Source organism: Lissotriton helveticus, chromosome 6, assembly GCF_964261635.1.
Source record: "Lissotriton helveticus chromosome 6, aLisHel1.1, whole genome shotgun sequence".
Taxonomy (NCBI): domain Eukaryota; kingdom Metazoa; phylum Chordata; class Amphibia; order Caudata; family Salamandridae; genus Lissotriton; species Lissotriton helveticus.
In genome coordinates this window covers 2,118,935,746-2,118,953,225 of record NC_136067.1, presented here as the reverse complement: position 1 = coordinate 2,118,953,225, position 17,480 = coordinate 2,118,935,746, and the positions used below count along the sequence as shown (strand labels likewise).

The 17,480-nt window shown below is 48.8% G+C and overlaps 1 protein-coding gene across 3 annotated transcripts in view; it reads left to right on the top strand.

The window, feature by feature from the left end:
* LOC144764091 (NACHT, LRR and PYD domains-containing protein 3-like) overlaps positions 1 to 17,480 on the top strand; it is a 337,958-nt gene that overhangs the window by 294,640 nt on the left and 25,838 nt on the right. For all 3 annotated transcript variants that reach the window (XM_078650250.1, XM_078650248.1, XM_078650249.1), the window contains one exon: positions 10,180 to 10,347. In XM_078650250.1, the coding sequence (XP_078506376.1) occupies positions 10,180 to 10,347 (168 nt within the window). The remainder of the gene's footprint in view (positions 1 to 10,179; positions 10,348 to 17,480) is intronic.

Sequence of the window (17,480 nt, the reverse complement as noted above, 5' to 3'; positions counted from 1 at the left end):
TATATCAGTGGCACCCAGAATTCTTACTAATAAATCACTGCCTGCTCCTGCATCTCTCACTAGAGTTATGAGTGAGGGCTGCCCCCTGTCTACGATCCTCTTTGCGTTTGCTATGTAGCCCTCGGTTTGTAAATCGAGACAGCATGCAGATAGGCGCTGTTGGACTTGGCCCTTCTGGCAGGTTCACCCCTAGACTTTTTGCTTGAAATGGTGACATGGTGATGGTGATTTTTGGGTTTTGCGCACTTTCACTGTGTCCCAGTGGAAAGTGCGTGCGCACTCTGAGTGCATGTGATGAGATAGGCCTGCCCTCCCATAGGAATGCATGGGGAATGTATGTGTCCCTGGTAGTTCCTGATGCGTGGGGTGTACAGTTCGAATTTGATATGTACAAACTCGTGGGAGTGAATGCTTCGCAATGGTGTATGTGGCATGAGTGTGTCTTGTGTACAAATGCCACTTCTAGGAGTTGGCATATTAGTGTACAATATGCCTGGCGTGTGATTGGCTGGAGCTGGCTGGTGAGCCTGGCTCTAGGAAGGCTGGATGGGTCTAACCGGTGGTGAGTGTGAGATTAGCATGTTGATGGCTGGGGAGGGCTGCACCTGGTCCCTGATGGGCCTGGACTTTCCCCACACAATGCTGGCTCCGCCACCTGTGGTGCGACTGATGACCCTAGCCCTGCCAGTGAATGAAATGGGTGGTTGAGCTATCAAGGGTACTTCAAAACCAGCTGCGACTGGTTTTCCCCCACCCTGCACCTACAGACAAAGATCTATGTGTATAAAAATGGGGCTGTGTCCCCACAGAGGTTGTTCTCTTCCAGGATCCTGCCTGAGGGGGCTGCTGCTGTTGCTGGGCCAGAGGACCGCCACTTGGATTGTCTCCCTGCCTGGAGACCCAGTGAGCTGGCTCTGGGCCCAGCTTTGCCCCCCTGCCTACCTAAGGACTTTGCTGGAACTCTGCCCTGCTGAGGGTACCTGGGAGCGCTTTGGACTTTCCCTGTAGCGCCTGGAAGCGCCTTGGCTGGGCCCTAGCGCTGGGAGCGCTTTGTTTTCCCCTCTAGCGCTGGGAGCGCTGTATTTGCCATTGTAGCGCTTGGGAGCGCTTTTTGCACAGCCGGTGCCCACCCGGCATTTGCCTGTCTAATTTGCCGATTTTGAAGCCCCTGGCGAGTGCCCACCTCGCCAGGGACCGTGCCGCTATTTTCGTGCCCATAGCGAGAGCCCACCTCACCTTATATTTAAATTAGAGGGAGCCCACCCCTCGGAGCATCGAGTTCACAGCCGCAGTCCGGGGTGTTTAAAAACATTGCCGGGCCGCTGCCAAGTGCGACCCGGAAGTGCCCGCCTCCCTGCTCTGGGCTGCGCTGCCATTGGCGGACACCCGAGGCAGGAAGCCAGGCAAGCTGCAGCAGTACGTGGCCAGGTCTGGAGCAACCCGGAAGTCCCGCCCTGCAGTCCGAGAGAGGAAGCCGGAAGCTGCCTGCCGGGGCTCCCATGTGAAGGGAGAGCCCCGGGGAGAGAGAGAGAAGAGCCAGCGCGACCGGAGGAGCCAAGAGGGAGTCCCCCGGCCGCCACCAGAGAAGAGCCCCGCCACAGACCCGGTGAGTGGAGGGCCCCGTGGGAAACTGGGAAGAGGGGGAGGCGTCGGGGCACATTGCCATTGCCCGCCCCCCCCCCCCCCCGCTGGCGCATTGTTGTGATTTCGAGCCCCTAGGCTCGTGGGGGCCTTACCTGTTGTTGAGCCTGTCGAGGGTCCAGTACCCCGGGGGCAGATCCTGGTGCCGAGTCCCCCGAGAGGGACTCCCAACAGGCAGCACAGTTGGTTCCAGAGCCCCGAGAGGCTCCCTGCCCGCAATCTTGTTTGAGAGCCCAGAGAGGCTCTAGGGGGCATTTCTTGTGTGCAGAGCCCAGTGGGGCTCGAGGGGCATTGTTTTGGTTAGAGCCCAGAGAGGCTCACAGCCCCCATTGTTGTTTCAGAGCCACGGAGGCTCGAGGGGGCATTTGGTTGTTTAGAGCCCAGCGAGGCTCCCAAGTTGGTCCCATCCTTGTCCTCACAGCTGCCCAGCACTTCGTGGGCAGCTGCCACGTTTAAGCCCCCTGACTTTGGACACAGGGTGTCCTAGCCCTAGAGAGGCCAGTTGGCCTAGGGACTGCCACAGGTGGTGGCTAATGTGATTTTTGTGCTATTGTGTTGCCCTGCACCTCTGAATGTATTGTTGATGCATCATGTGTTTTCCTCCCCTGCACCTCTGAATGTGTTTTAATGCGTCATGTGCCATGTTCCTACACCTCTGAATGTATGTTATGCATCAGGTGTTATGTGCTTATACCCCTACAGGTATTGTGATACTTAGGTGGTTGTTCTTGCTAGTACAGGTGGTGCTAGTGAGGTCCTAGTTCCCTGCGTGACCTGTTCCTAAGGTGGTTAGGATTGCTTAGGTGGTACTTAACCTTTACCAGTAGTTACTGGTTGTGTGCTTTATGTTCTATTTTGTGCTAAAGTGAATATTATTCTATGTTCTAAGTGCTAATTCTACCTAGTGCTAAGTTCTAAAAGTGCTGATTCCTGACAGCGGTCCATGTGGCCCTGTCTTGTACATATCCCCTGTAAATTCTGCCCGTGCCTGTTGGCACATTGTAAAGTTTGTGTTTTATCTAATGTGCTTTGGTATAATACAAAGGCTATTTTTACATATAACCTTGTGTGGAGTTTCCTTTGTGGTGGGCCTAGGGTGTTATTGCTGGGGTGCGTGCGCAAATACTTAACTCACACCGCCTCCAAGTTTAGCCATGCTGCTCGCGCCACGTTACCTATAGGGTGAGCAGGGGTTATCTTGGCGTATAACTCCCTTGCCCTGACTTAGGAGTGGTGGTCTCTGACTGACTTTGGCGCAAGCCCTGGCCAGCCAGGGATCCCATTTCTAACATTGGACGCAGCGGAAAGGATAAGGATTTGTGTTTGCGTTGTACCACAGTGGCAACTGGCCGCACTACAAAACTCTACATTTTAGATGACCACATTTTGGGGATTATTGTTTTTTGAAGTTCCATTTTCTTCTCCTAAGAGTATCATTGTTTAATAGTGTCCAGTGCATTTGTTCCCCCGCCCTGCGCCCAGAGTTTGGTACCTGTGTCACGTGCGGTCAGGTTGAGAAGTCAGGGGTGGTAGAAACTGCCTTACCAGTCCGAGGGGGGGTGTGTGTGTGAATGAATGGTGTGTGGCACTAGACAAGTGAAGGGTGAGTTCTCTAGGGAGCGCACTGAATCTTTGTAAATTTGGTACTCCTGCTTCAGCTCTAACAGTTAAGTCCCCTGTGTTGCACGTGTCTGTGAGCATCCTGCCAAGATGGAGTCTGCTTTTAATGTCTGGGGTCTGTTTATGCATGAGCTGAGAGAGTTTTGCGAAGAGAGAGACATTGCAGTGAATGAGTCAGACACCCAGTCCCAACTTAGGGGTAACCTAATCCAATGGCAGAAAGATGACTGGGAGCGTGAGCTCAGTGAGGAGAGGGCCCGGGTCTCACACCATGAGGGTGGTGGGTCTGTGGGGAGCCCTGAAGATTCAGAAGAGGAGGGAGAAGATGCCAGTACCTGGATGCCAGTAGAGAGTTAAGACCCCATAGGTAGGGAGTCCCGGCTGGGTCCAGCGTAGGAGGCAGCGCCTCTTCCCTTTCCCTGTCCCCAGAGGAGCTGGAAGATAGGAGGAGAGAAAGGGAGCACCAGCTGGCTTTAGAAAAGCTCAGGTTGGAGCATGCCCAGGCTATTGCACAGCTGGGCGTTAGAAAGCAACAGCTAGAGACTCAGAGGGTCTTAGCGTAGGAAAGGATAGAGGAGGCTGAGAGGGCCTCCACCAGAGGCAAAGTAGCTCTGGAGGGTAGACTATCCCCTGCGCGCAGTTTTAATTTTCTGGACTCCCCAGGGAGGGTTGAGTCCAGTGGTGGCAGCTCTTTAAATCTCAGTGTAGAAAGTCCCACTTCCAGTTCCCCCAGTCTGGTACCTGTTTCCCCAGAGGAGGAGTTAAGGGTGAAGTTCAGGGACAGTAAGAAACTGTCTCACCAGTCTTGGGAGGAGTTTGAGGATGAATGTTGTGATGCACTGTGGGCTTGGGTACAGGTTCACACGAAAGATGATTTTGACGTCTTGTTTGGTCTGATTGTCAAAGAACACCTGCTCAGTTGTTGTTCACCAGGGTTGCGCACACACCTGTTGGGGTGTGGATTGTCTGACGCATGTGAGCTTGCAGATGAAGCAGACCGCTGGGAAAGGGCCAGAGGTTCTTTAGAGTCCCTAGTGAGTGGGTCCAAAAGAAGTGGTTCAGGTATCTTCTAGCCCAGTGTGGTGGAAGAGGCTCAGTGTAGCCCAGCTAGGTCCCAGGATAGCGAGGAGGGTGTAGGGGCTTACTGCCTGGCTCAGTGGAGCAGGAGTAAGTGGGTGACCGAGGGTCCCCAGAGGCCCGAAGCCCTATCTCAGAACCTGGGTGGTTTCTTGAGGGAACACCAGGTTAGGGACCTAGGCTGTCCTGTTAGTACACTTGAGGAGGATCTACTAGTGTCTAGGGAACCTGGAGCATCTGTAACTAGCTCCAGGGGTTCCAGTGTCCGGCAGTGCTACTCCAGGAGGGAGGGCACAGAAGTCCGAAGTGAGGAGTGATTGGGGGATGAGTTTCCCAGTGGATGCACCAGTGGACCAGGGACTAGCCAGTTGGGCTAGATCTTCTTGGGGGGACCCGGGTGGTGCCACTTCTGTTCTGGGGGGTCTTCACGCACTGTCAGGTGGACAGGGGACGGGAGATCTGCGCCAGACAGACAGTTACACAACACATGGGTCATGTGTCAGCCTCAGGGGGATGGTGTGTGAGTCCCCAGAAGTCCTGGAGTGTCAGGCAATTATTCCGCCAAAGGTTTTAGACCTGAGGTTGGGAGGCCAGGTTCAGGTTCAGCCTGACCTGAAGGGTGGGACGACTGTAATCAGTGTCCTGACCAGTGGTTCTTCCAGAGGTACCGCCCCAGTTGGGAGGGAGCAGGACTCTGGAAGGGGGTGCAGAGGGTGGGAGAGCCCACCTCTGACCCCGGTGCAACCTGAGGGGTTAAACCCTGGGTTGGAGTGGCGTTGTAAGGGTACCCCTCGCAGGAGGAGGGGGAACCCCAGAAGAAGAGGTAGGGGGAGGAGAGCCTTCCCTGAGACTCCTGGTCCGCCTGAGGATGTAGACCCTAGGCTGGAGAACCAGTGGCAGTCTAGCCCTGTCTTGCAGACAGGAAGAGTGGAGAGTGGCTACTATGTGCCAGAGGTTACTACCCCCCACTTTTTGAGTAGGCAGGAACCAGTGGGCCCTGGGTGGCCTAGGGCCTGGTCCTGGCCAAGGACAGCTGGAGAGTACCAGTGGGGTAGCCCAGTTAGTCCCTACAGTAGTTTTAGAAGGAACCCCAGGGGTTCACCGTGGCGTAGAACAGGAGGGTGTCCCTGCAGTTGTGGGCCCGCGTCCGTGTTCTATCGCCCCAAGCAGGGAAGTCCATCACGGTGGTGATTGTTCTCCCCTGCGTTTTGGCTGGAAGGGGGTTGTGTTGGACTTGGCCCTTCTGGCAGGTTCACCCCTAGACTTTTTGCTTGTAATGGTGACCTGGTGAAGGTGATTTTTGGGTTCTGCGCACTTTCACTGTGTCCAAGTGGAAAGTGCGTGCGCACTCTGAGTGCATGTGATGAGATAGGCCTGCCCTCCCATAGGAATGCATGGGGAATGTATGTCTCCCTGGTAGTTCCTGATGCGTGGGGTGTACAGGTTCGAATTTGATATGTGCGAACTCGTGAGAGTGAATGCTTCGCAATGGTGTATGTGGCATGAGTGTGTCTTGTGTACAAATGCCACTTCTAGGAGTTGGCATATTAGTGTACAATATGCCTGGCGTGTGATTGGCTGGAGCTGGCTGGTGAGCCTGGCTCCAGGAAGGCTGGATGGGTCTAACCGGTGGTGAGTGTGAGATTAGCATGTTGATGGCTGGGGAGGGCTGCACCTGGTCCCTGATGGGCCTGGACTTTCCCCACACAATGCTGGCTCCGCCACCTGTGGTGCGACTGATGACCCTAGCCCTGCCAGTGAATGAAATGGGTGGTTGAGCTATGAAGGGTACTTCAAAACCAGCTGCGACTGGTTTTCCCCCACCCTGCACCTACAGACAAAGGATCTATGTGTATAAAAATGGGGCTGTGTCCCCACAGAGGTTGTTCTCTTCCAGGATCCTGCCTGAGGGGGCTGCTGCTGTTGCTGGGCCAGAGGACCGCCACTTGGATTGTCTCCCTGCCTGGAGACCCAGTGAGCTGGCTCTGGGCCCAGCTTTGCCCCCCTGCCTACCTAAGGACTTTGCTGGAACTCTGCCCTGCTGAGGGCACCTGGGAGCGCTTTGTACTTTCCCTGTAGCGCCTGGAAGCGCCTTGGCTGGGCCCTAGCGCTAGGAGCGCTTTGTTTTCCCCTCTAGCGCTGGGAGCGCTGTATTTGCCATTGTAGCGCTTGGGAGCGCTTTTTGCACAGCCGGTGCCCACCCGGCATTTGCCCGTCTAATTTGCCGATTTTGAAGCCCCTGGCGAGTGCCCACCTCGCCAGGGACGTGACGCTATTTTCATGCCCATAGCGAGAGCCCACCTCGCCTTATATTTAAATTAGAGGGAGCCCACCCCTCGGAGCATCGAGTTCACTGCCGCAGCCCGGGGTGTTTAAAAACGTTGCGGGCCGCTGCCAAGTGCTACCCGGAAGTGCCCGCCTCCCTGCTCGGGGCCGCGCTGCCATTGGCGGACACCCGAGGCAGGAAGCCAGGCAAGCTGCAGCAGGACGTGGCCAGGTCTGGAGCAACCCGGAAGTCCCGCCCCCGCAGTCCGAGAGAGGAAGACGGAAGCTGCCTGCCGGGGCTCCCATGTGAAGGGAGAGCCCCGGGGAGAGAGAGAGAAGAGCCAGCGCGACCGGAGGAGCCAAGAGGGAGTCCCCCGGCCGCCACCAGAGAAGAGCCCCGCCACCGACCCGGTGAGTGGAGGGCCCCGTGGGACACTGGGAAGAGGGGGAAGCGTCGGGGCACATTGCCGGTGCCCGCCCCCCCCCCTGCTGGCGCATTGTTGTGATTTCGAGCCCGGAGGCTCGTGGGGGCTTTACCTGTTGTTGAGCCTGTCGAGGCTCCAGTACCCCGGGGGCAGATCCTGGTGCCGAGTCCCCCGAGAGGGACTCCCAACAGGCAGCACAGTTGGTTCCAGAGCCCCGAGAGGCTCCCTGCCCGCAATCTTGTTTGAGAGCCCAGAGAGGCTCTAGGGGGCATTTCTTGTGTGCAGAGCTTAGTGGGGCTCGAGGGGCATTGTTTTGGTTAGAGCCCAGAGAGGCTCACAGCCCCCATTGTTGTTTCAGAGCCACGGAGGTTCGAGGGGGCATTTGGTTGTTTCGAGCCCAGCGAGGCTCCCACGTTGGTCCCATCCTTGTCCTCACAGCTGCCCAGCACTTCGTGGGCAGCTGCCACGTTTAAGCCCCCTGACTTTGGACACAGGGTGTCCTAGCCCTAGAGAGGCCAGTTGGCCTAGGGACTGCCACAGGTGGTGGCTAATGTGATTTTTGTGCTATTGTGTTGCCCTGCACCTCTGAATGTATTGTTGATGCATCATGTGTTTTCCTCCCCTGCACCTCTGAATGTGTTTTAATGCGTCATGTGCCATGTTCCTACACCTCTGAATGTATGTTATGCATCAGGTGTTATGTGCTTATACCCCTACAGGTATTGTGATACTTAGGTGGTTGTTCTTGCTAGTACAGGTAGTACTAGTGAGGTCCTAGTTCCCTGCGTGACCTGTTCCTAAGGTGGTTAGGATTGCGTAGGTGGTACTTAACCTTTACCAGTAGTTACTGGTTGTCATCTTTATGTTCTATTTTGTGCTAAAGTGAATATTATTCTATGTTCTAAGTGCTAATTCTACCTAGTGCTAAGTTCTAAAAGTGCTGATTCCTGACAGCGGTCCATGTGGCCCTGTCTTGTACATATCCCCTGTAAATTCTGCCCGTGCCTGTTGGCACATTGTAAAGTGTGTGTTTTATCTAATGTGTTTTGGTATAATACAAAGGCTATTTGTACATATAACCTTGTGTGGAGTTTCCTTTGTGGTGGGCCTTGGGTGTTGTTGCTGGGGTGCGTGCGCAAATACTTAACTCACATCACCTCCAAGTTTAGCCTTGCTGCTCGCGCCACGTTACCTAGAGGGTGAGCAGTGGTTATCTTGGCGTGTAACTCCCTTGCCCTGACTTAGGAGTGGTGGTCTCTGACTGACTTTGGCGCAAGCCCTGGCCAGCCAGGGATCCCATTTCTAACAGGCGCTATCATTCGCATACAGATGTTTGATTGTATCGATGTATGCAGATAACATTCTATTTATAAAACACCAAGCTTATAGCATGACCACAGTGCTTCGTGCAGTTTACAAATTCGTAGCGTACTTTGGCATTTCAAGCAATTGGAGTAAATCCAAGATATGGAATCTGACGCCATCCACTCGTCAAATCGAAGTTGATTCAATGCCTAGGGATACATAGGGACCCATAAGGATCTATAGGGCCCCATAGGGCTCCATAGGGATCTATAGGGATCCATAGGGATCCATGGGGGCTCATAGGGATCCACAGTGATCCATAGGGACCGATAGGGATCCACAGGGATCCATAGGGACTCATAGGGATCCATATGGATCCAAAGGGATACCTAGAGACCTGACCCATAGGGCTCCGTTGGGTTCCATAGGGATATAAAGAAATCTATTGGAACCCATAGGGATCCATAGGGACACATAGGGATACATAGGGACACATAGGGATACATAGTGATCCATAGGGACCCACAGGGACCCATATGGATGCCTACTGATCCATAGTGACCCATAGGGATCCATAGGGATAAAGAAGTAGTCCTTACTGATAGCTACCGCTAGGTAGCAGCTATACTTTCCACACAGGCGGACAAATGGATACAGCTACCCCATCATTTGGTGATTATTAAAATGGTGGTTACAGCCCAATTCCTCACCTATTCACGAATATACCGATCCCTGATGATGGCCTTTTATAAAACACTAAGGTTAGAACTCAGCAGATAGATATGGGTGTGGTCAAACACGCTAAGGTAGGATATTATGGCGCCACTTGCTAAAGGCGGGCTGGCGGTCCCAGACCCAGAATATTACTTTTGGCTCAAATATTTTTTACAATTTATCAGCCACTTATGCTGCACATAGTTGTTGTGACAGTGCGACAGTGAGTGCGGACACTTACAACCTCCATACCGGTCTTTATAAAAGAAAATGCCATATGATAAAAATGTCATCGACACAGTCGCAATCATTAACATTGCCAGGTATCGGGTGTGCAATATATCGGGGGCGCTTGCTGCTATACTCCCGAAAATCACCTCTCACGAACAACTCAGCAACATCCATCATTACTGGAAAAATAGTTATAGACTCGCTTATCAAACACAGCATGACTGAAATGATGTCTTTGTAACAATTTAAAAATAGAGGCGTGCCGAACACACTTGATATATTCATATACCATAGAGTGCACCGGTCAATGACAGATGACTCATCCAAGTTTCTGCAACAGCCAAGAGAATTTACACCTCTTACCAAAGTGTCTCACATTCAATATTCCAGGGCCCACATAGGCCATGCACTTTTTGGAAAAGAACGTGGGGGATTTATAGGATGTCCCTAAGTGTTTATACTGCTGGGCTCCTATGGAAACAATGTCAATGTATTATTAGGATAAGCTTAAAAGCTTCAAATGTTTGTCGAAGGCTCCGCAGGAGGGCTGCAAAATGGAGTCCTGCTCCTTGCGTGGTCCTTTCTAGTGAAGTGCACAGTAAAAGATGTAATCATTTGATCGCTCAGTGGATCTACTGGAAGGTAACCCCTCCCACTGCCAACTTACACTAGTGATTCACTGTGGCAGAGGTGCTAGACGTTGATGCGATGGGACATATCTGCATAATATCCTGCTCTAGACCTTAGAATCAGGTGTAACTGATGTGCTGTGGTGATGTCTTACTTACTGGTTAGAGTCAATGTTGAGTATTGTATGCATTCTTCCAAGAATACAAACAAATGTGACCTCCTCCTGTACTATGCTAATGAGGATGCTCAGACGTCTATTCATAATCACTAGGTTGGACATGAACTGTTTGACCGATGACTGCATACCGGACCTGTGCGCTGCACTGAGTCAAAGCCGAGAGATGCAGAGACTGTACCTGTGCTGGAACTCCTTCACAGACCTCTCCGTTCGACCTCTCAAGCAACTCTTGAAGAGCTGTGGAAATCTGAAGGATGTGAGGTGAGACGTTTGTAGTTTTTTTCTTCCCCGGGGCCTTGGGAAGGTCAGAGTCAGATTAATAACCGGAGACACAAGTGTAGAAAACCATTTTCACTAGTCCCCATGTGTGACTCCTCTGCAAGACTTTTCTCATGTTTGTCAGTAAGCTGCAGGATTGCCTTCCTGTCCCCCTCTAGTGACCGCTTCCTGCCCCCCTCTATAGTGACCGCTTCCTGCCTCCTCTCTAGTGACCACTCCTTACCCCCTCTCTAGGGACCTCTTCCTGCCCCCTCTCTAGTGACCCCTTCCTGCCCCTCTCTCGTGACCTTGTCCTGCCCCTCTCTAGAGACCACTCCTTACCCCCTCTCTAGTGACCTTGTCCTACCCCCTCTCTAGTGACCTCTTCCTGCCCCTCTCTGGTGACTTCTTCCTGCCCCCTCTCTGGTGACCTCTTCATGCCCCTCTCTAGTGACCTCTTCCTGCCCCCTCTAGTGACCTTCTCCTGCTCCCCCCTCTAGTGACCTCTTCCTGCCCCCTCTCTAGTGACCTCGTCTTGCCCCCTCTCTAGTGACCTCTTCCTGCCCCCTCTCTAGTGACCTCTTCCTCCCCCTCTCTAGTGACCTCGTCTTGCCCCCTCTCTAGTGACCTCTTCTTGCCCCACTCTAGTGACCTCTTCCTGCCCCTCTCTAGTGACCTCGTCTTGCACCCTCTCTAGTGACGTCTTCCTGCCCCCCTCAAGTGACCTCTTCCTGCCCCCACTATAGTAACCTCTTCCTGCCCTCCCTCTAGGGACCTCTTCCTGCCCCCCCAAGTGACCTCTTCCTGCCCCCACTATAGTGACCTCTTCCTGCCCCCTCTAGTGACCTCTTCCTGTCCCCTCTCTAGTGACCTCTTCCTGCCCCCCTCTAGTGACCTCTTCCTGCCCCCTCTCTAGTGACCTCTTCCTGCCCCCCTCTAGTGACCTCTTCCTGCCCCTTCTCTAGTGACCTCTTCTTGCCCCCTTTCTAGTGACCTCTTCCTGCCCCCTCTCTAGTGACCTCTTACCGCCCCCTCTCTAGTGACGAATGCAAAAACAACAGTTGATGGACAGAATGCAGAAATATGTCATACATTCACCCCAGTACAGAGATCTCGGCCTAAATCCATTGTTTTTTAGCTCACCATGCCATTCCAGTTTGAACCCAGCCATATGCAAATCAGTCTTGACCCTGTGCCCCATGGGAAAAGTCCAGCCCGAACTGCCAAGCCAGGTCCTCCCTGGACTGGAAACAGGCATCCTGAGACTGGTTTCAGGGCATCATCCTTCATCAGTCAGGATAGTTTTATTCCAGTGGTGTAGTGTGCACAGGACCCACTTCTGGGCATACCCTTCCCTCTTATGGCAACATATGCAAAAGAAACAATTGATGGACGGAATGCTGGACAATGCAAACATTCAACTACAGTCACAAGGATCTGAGTCTAATCCATCATTCTTTTGCTCACCACACCACCCCAGTTTGGACTCAGCTATATGCAAATCAGTCGTGACCCTGTGCCTCATGGGAACAGTCCAGCCCAAACTGCCAAGCCAAGTCCTCCCTGGACCGGAAACCAGTATTCTGGTGCCAGGCTGACAACAGGGACAATGTAGGGGGCAGGACTAGGTTCTAATGACACCTGTTTGCATCAGGGTACTTCCCCAGAACTCATACTTCTTCACACCTAAGGCGCCTTTGTTCCCTTTCTTGGAGCTATTTACACCCCCTTTCAGGGCATCCAGCAGGCTGAAATGTGGAAGTTGCAGATTTAATCAGGCAGGCTTCCAGAAACTTAAGGCAGGGGAAAAGGTCACTTCTAAAGTCAAACTTTTTTTAATAGTTACATTATATCTGACTTGACCATTACGTTGGATTGTATTTAAGTATTAAAATTAGTCCTTTAACCTTATGTATAACTATTACCAATCTGAAGTTAGATTTATTGAATGCAATAAAGTAACCAAGGGTATTGCTAAGGAACAGGCAGCCTTGCTACAGTAAAAAATGGGGTTGGGGCCTTTTTGTCACTGTAAGGACGTGTGTAACATGAATTATTCTGAATGTCCTACTTTTAAATAACATGCACCCTACCTCAGGGCCCTTAAGGCCCACTTTAGGTGACTTATCAATATTTAAAAGGAAGGTTTAGATCTGTTGAAAGGGGTATTTTGACAGGTTGAAATGGCAGTTCAAAACCTGCTCTTCTAGGCCGCTAGGCCTAGAGTCCTGTTTTACAGTTTCACTTTAGTGGTGGCACAATAAGTGCAGAAATCCACTAGTGGTATTTAACGTACAGGCCCTGAGAACACAAAAAAACATATTAGGACCTACAGGTTAATTAAAGTTTGTCAGTTAGGAGTTAACTAATTCAACATGTTTTTAGGGGATTGGCGCACATTAACTGGGGCCATGTATGCAGGGTCCTAAAACCAGTAACATTAGTCCAAAAACAATGGGGGTGACCATGCATAGGGAGGCATTTTCTTACTGTAAAACTCTCAGTTTTGGTAACCATAGCAGAGCTTTGTGTTCTCTACATTGTTACTACAACTCCTAGTTTCTGTAACCAAAGCAGGTCTTTCGGTTGTCTTCTTTGTTCCTACAACTACTTGTTCCCGTAGCCCAAGCACTACTTGAGTATTCTGCATCAATACTACAACCTCCAATTTCTATAACCCAAGCAGTGCTTTCAGTACTATAAATCCCAGTTTCTGCAACCTACATACAGATCCTTCATTTCCCTACATTCATACTACAACTCCAGTTTTTATAATCCATGCACAAACCCTTCATTTTCCTACATTTTTACAACTCCCAGTTTATATAATCCATGCTCAGACCCTGCATTTCCCTACATTCTGTCACTAACTCTAGTTTCCATATTCCTTGCAGACCCTTCACTTCCCTACATGTTTACCACAACTTCCAGTTTCCATAATCCATAAACAGACCATTTATTTCCCGACATTCTTACTACAACTTCCAGTTTCCATTTTCTGTGCACCCCCCCCTCATTTCACTACATTCTTACTACAACTTCCAGATTTATAATCCATGCACAGACCCTTAATTTCCCTACATTCTTACTACAACTTCCAGTTTCCCTAATCCATGCAGAACCTCATGTTCCTACATTCTTACTACAACTAACAGTTTTTATAATCCATGCACAGACCCTTCATTTCAATACATTCTTACTGCAACTTCCAGTTTTTATAATCCATGCACAGACCCTTCATTTTCCTACATTCTTACTACAACTTCCAAGTTCCATAATCCATGCAGAACCTCATGTCCCTACATTATTACTACAACTTCCAGTTTTAATAATCCATGCAAAGACCCTTCATTTCCCTACATTCTTACTACAACTTTCAGATTCCAAAATCCAGGCACACCCTTCATTTCAGTACATTCTTACTACAACTTCCAGTTTTCATAATCCATGCAGAACCTCATGTCCCTACATTCTTACTACAACTTCCAGTTTTCATAATCCATGCAGACCCTTATGTCCCTACATTCTTAATACAACTTCCAGTTTTTTAATCCATGCCCAGACCTTTCATTTCCCTACATTCTTACTACAACTTCCAGTATCCATAATCCATGCAGAACCTCATGTCCCTACATTAATACTACAACTTCCAGTTTTTATAATCCATGCAAAGACCCTTCATTTCCCTACATTCTTACTACAACTTTCAGATTCAAAAATCCAGGCAGACCCTTCATTTCACTACATTTTTACTACAACTTCCAGCTTTCATAATCCATGCAGACCCTCATGTCCCTACATTCTTGCTACAACGTCCAGTTTTTTTAATCCTTGCACAGGCCTTTCATTTCCCTACATTCTTACTACAACGTCCAGTTTCCGTAATCCATGCAGACCCTCATGACCCTACATTCTTACTACAACTTCCAGTTTTTTTAATCCATGCACAGACCCTGCATTTCCCTACATTCTTACTACAACTTCCAGATTCCATAAAGACCCTTCATTTCCATACGTTCTTACTACAACTTCCAGATTCCATAATCCATACAGACCCTTCATTTCCATACGTTCTTACTACAACTTCCAGATTCCATAATCCACGCATAGACCCTTCATTTCCATACATTCTTACTACAACTTCCAGTTTCCAAATCCATGCACAGACCCTTCATTTTCCTACATTCTTACTACAACTTCCAGTTTCCATAATCCATGCACAGACCCTTCCTTTCCATACATTCTTACTACAGCTTCCAGTTTCCAATTCCATGCACAGACCCTTCATTTTCCTACATTCTTACTACAACTTCCAGTTTCCATAATTCATGCACAGACCATTCATTTTCCTACATTCTTACTAAAACTTCCAGTTTCCAAATCCATGCACAGACCCTTCATTTTCCTACATTCTTACGAGAACTTCCAGTTTCCATAATCCATGCACAGACCCTTCCTTTCCATACATTCTTACTACAACTTCCAGTTTCCAAATCCATGCACAGACCCTTCATTTTCCTACATTCTTACGAGAACTTCCAGTTTCCATAATCCATGCACAGACCCTTCCTTTCCATACATTCTTACTACAACTTCCAGTTTCCAAATCCATGCACAGACCCTTCATTTTCCTACATTCTTACTACAACTTCCAGTTTCCATAATCCATGCAGACCCTTTATTTCCATACATTCTTACTACAACTTCCAGTTTCCATAATCCATGCAGACCCTTTATTTCCATACATTCTTACTACAACTTCCAGTTTCCAAATCCATGCACAGACCCTTCATTTTCCTACATTCTTACTACAACTTCCAGTTTCCATAATCCATGCAGACCCTTCATTTTCCTACATTCTTACTACAACTTCCAGTTTCCAAATCCATGCACAGACCCTTCATTTTCCTACATTCTTACTACAACTTCCAGTTTCCAAAATCCATGCAGACCCTTTATTTCCATGCATTCTTACTACAACTTCCAGTTTCCATAATCCACGCACAGACCCTTCCTTTCCATGCATTCTTACCACAACTTCCAGTTTCCATAATCCATGCAGACCCTTTATTTCAATACATTCTTACTACAACTTCCAGTTTCCATAATCCACGCACAGACCCTTCCTTTCCATACATTCTTACCACAACTATCAGTTTCCATAATCCATGCGGACCCTTTATTTCCATACATTCTTACTACAACTTCCAGTTTCCATAATCCACGCACAGACCCTTCCTTTCCATACATTCTTACTACAAATTCCAGTTTCCATAATTCATGCACAGACCTTCATTTTCCTACATTCATATTACAACTTCCAGTTTCCATAATCCACGCACAGACCCTTCCTTTCCAAACATTCTTACTACTGCTTCGAGTTTCCATAATCCATGCAGACCCTTTATTTCCATACATTCTTACTACAACTTTCAGTTTCCAAATCCATGCACAGACCCTTCATTTTCCTACATTCCTACTACAACTTCCAGTTTCCATAATCCGTGCAGACCCTTTATTTCCATACATTCGTACTAAAACTTCCAGTTTCCATAATCCACGCACAGACCCTTCCTTTCCATACATTCTTACTACAACTTCCAGTTCCCATAATCCATACAGACCCTTTATTTCCATACATTCTTACTACAACTCCCAGTTTCCATAATTCATGCACAGACCCTTCATTTTCCTACATTCTTATTACAACTTCCAGTTTCCATAATCCATGCACAGACCCTTTATTTCCATACATTCTTATTACAACTTCCAGTTTTCATAATCCATGCACAGACCCTTCATTTTCCTACATTCTTATTACAACTTCCAGTTTCCATAATCCATGCAGACCCTTCACTTCCCTACATTCTTACTACTACTTCCAGTTTCCAAATCCATGCACAAACCCTTCATTTCCCTACATTCTTACTACAACTTCCAGTTTCCATAATCCATGCACAGACCCTTCATTTTCCTACATTCTTATAACAACTTCCAGTTTCCATAATCCATGCCCACCCTTCATTTTCATACATTCCTACTACAACTTCCAGTTTCCATAATCCATGCAGACCCTTTATTTCCATACATTCTTACTACAACTTTCAGTTTCCATAATCCACGCACAGACCCTTCCTTTCCATACATTCTTACTACAACTTCCAGTTTCCATAATCCATGCAGACCCTTTAATTCCATACATTCTTACTACAACTTCCAGTTTCTATAATCCACACACAGACCCTTCCTTTCCATACATTCTTACTACAACTTCCAGTTTCCAATATCCATGCAGACCCTTTATTTCCATACATTCTAACTACAACTTCCAGTTTTCATAATCCATGCACAGACCCTTCATTTCCATACGTTCTTACTACAACTTCCAGATTCCATAATCCACGCATAGACCCTTCATTTCCATACATTCTTACTACAACTTCCAGATTACAAATCCATGCACAGACCCTTCATTTTCCTACATTCTTACTACAACTTCCAGTTTCCGTAATTCATGCACAGACCCTTCATTTTCCTACATTCTTACTACAACTTCAAGTTTCCAAATCCATGCACAGACCCTTCATTTTCCTACATTCGTACCACAACTTCCAGTTTCCATAATCCATGCACAGACCCTTCATTTTCCTACATTCTTACTACAACTTCCAGTTTCCATAATCCATGCAGACCCTTCATTTTCCTACATTCTTACTACAACTTCCAGTTTCCAAATCCATGCACCGACCCTTCATTTTCCTACATTCTTACTACAACTTCCAGTTTCCAAATCCATGCACAGACCCTTCATTTTCCTACATTCTTACTACAACTTCCAGTTTCCAAAATCCATGCAGACCCTTTATTTCCATGCATTCTTACTACAACTTCCAGTTTCCATAATCCACGCACAGACCCTTCCTTTCCATGCATTCTTACCACAACTTCCAGTTTCCATAATCCATGCAGACCCTTTATTTCAATACATTCTTACTACAACTTCCAGTTTCCATAATCCACGCACAGACCCTTCCTTTCCATACATTCTTACCACAACTATCAGTTTCCATAATCCATGCGGACCCTTTATTTCCATACATTCTTACTACAACTTCCAGTTTCCATAATCCACGCAC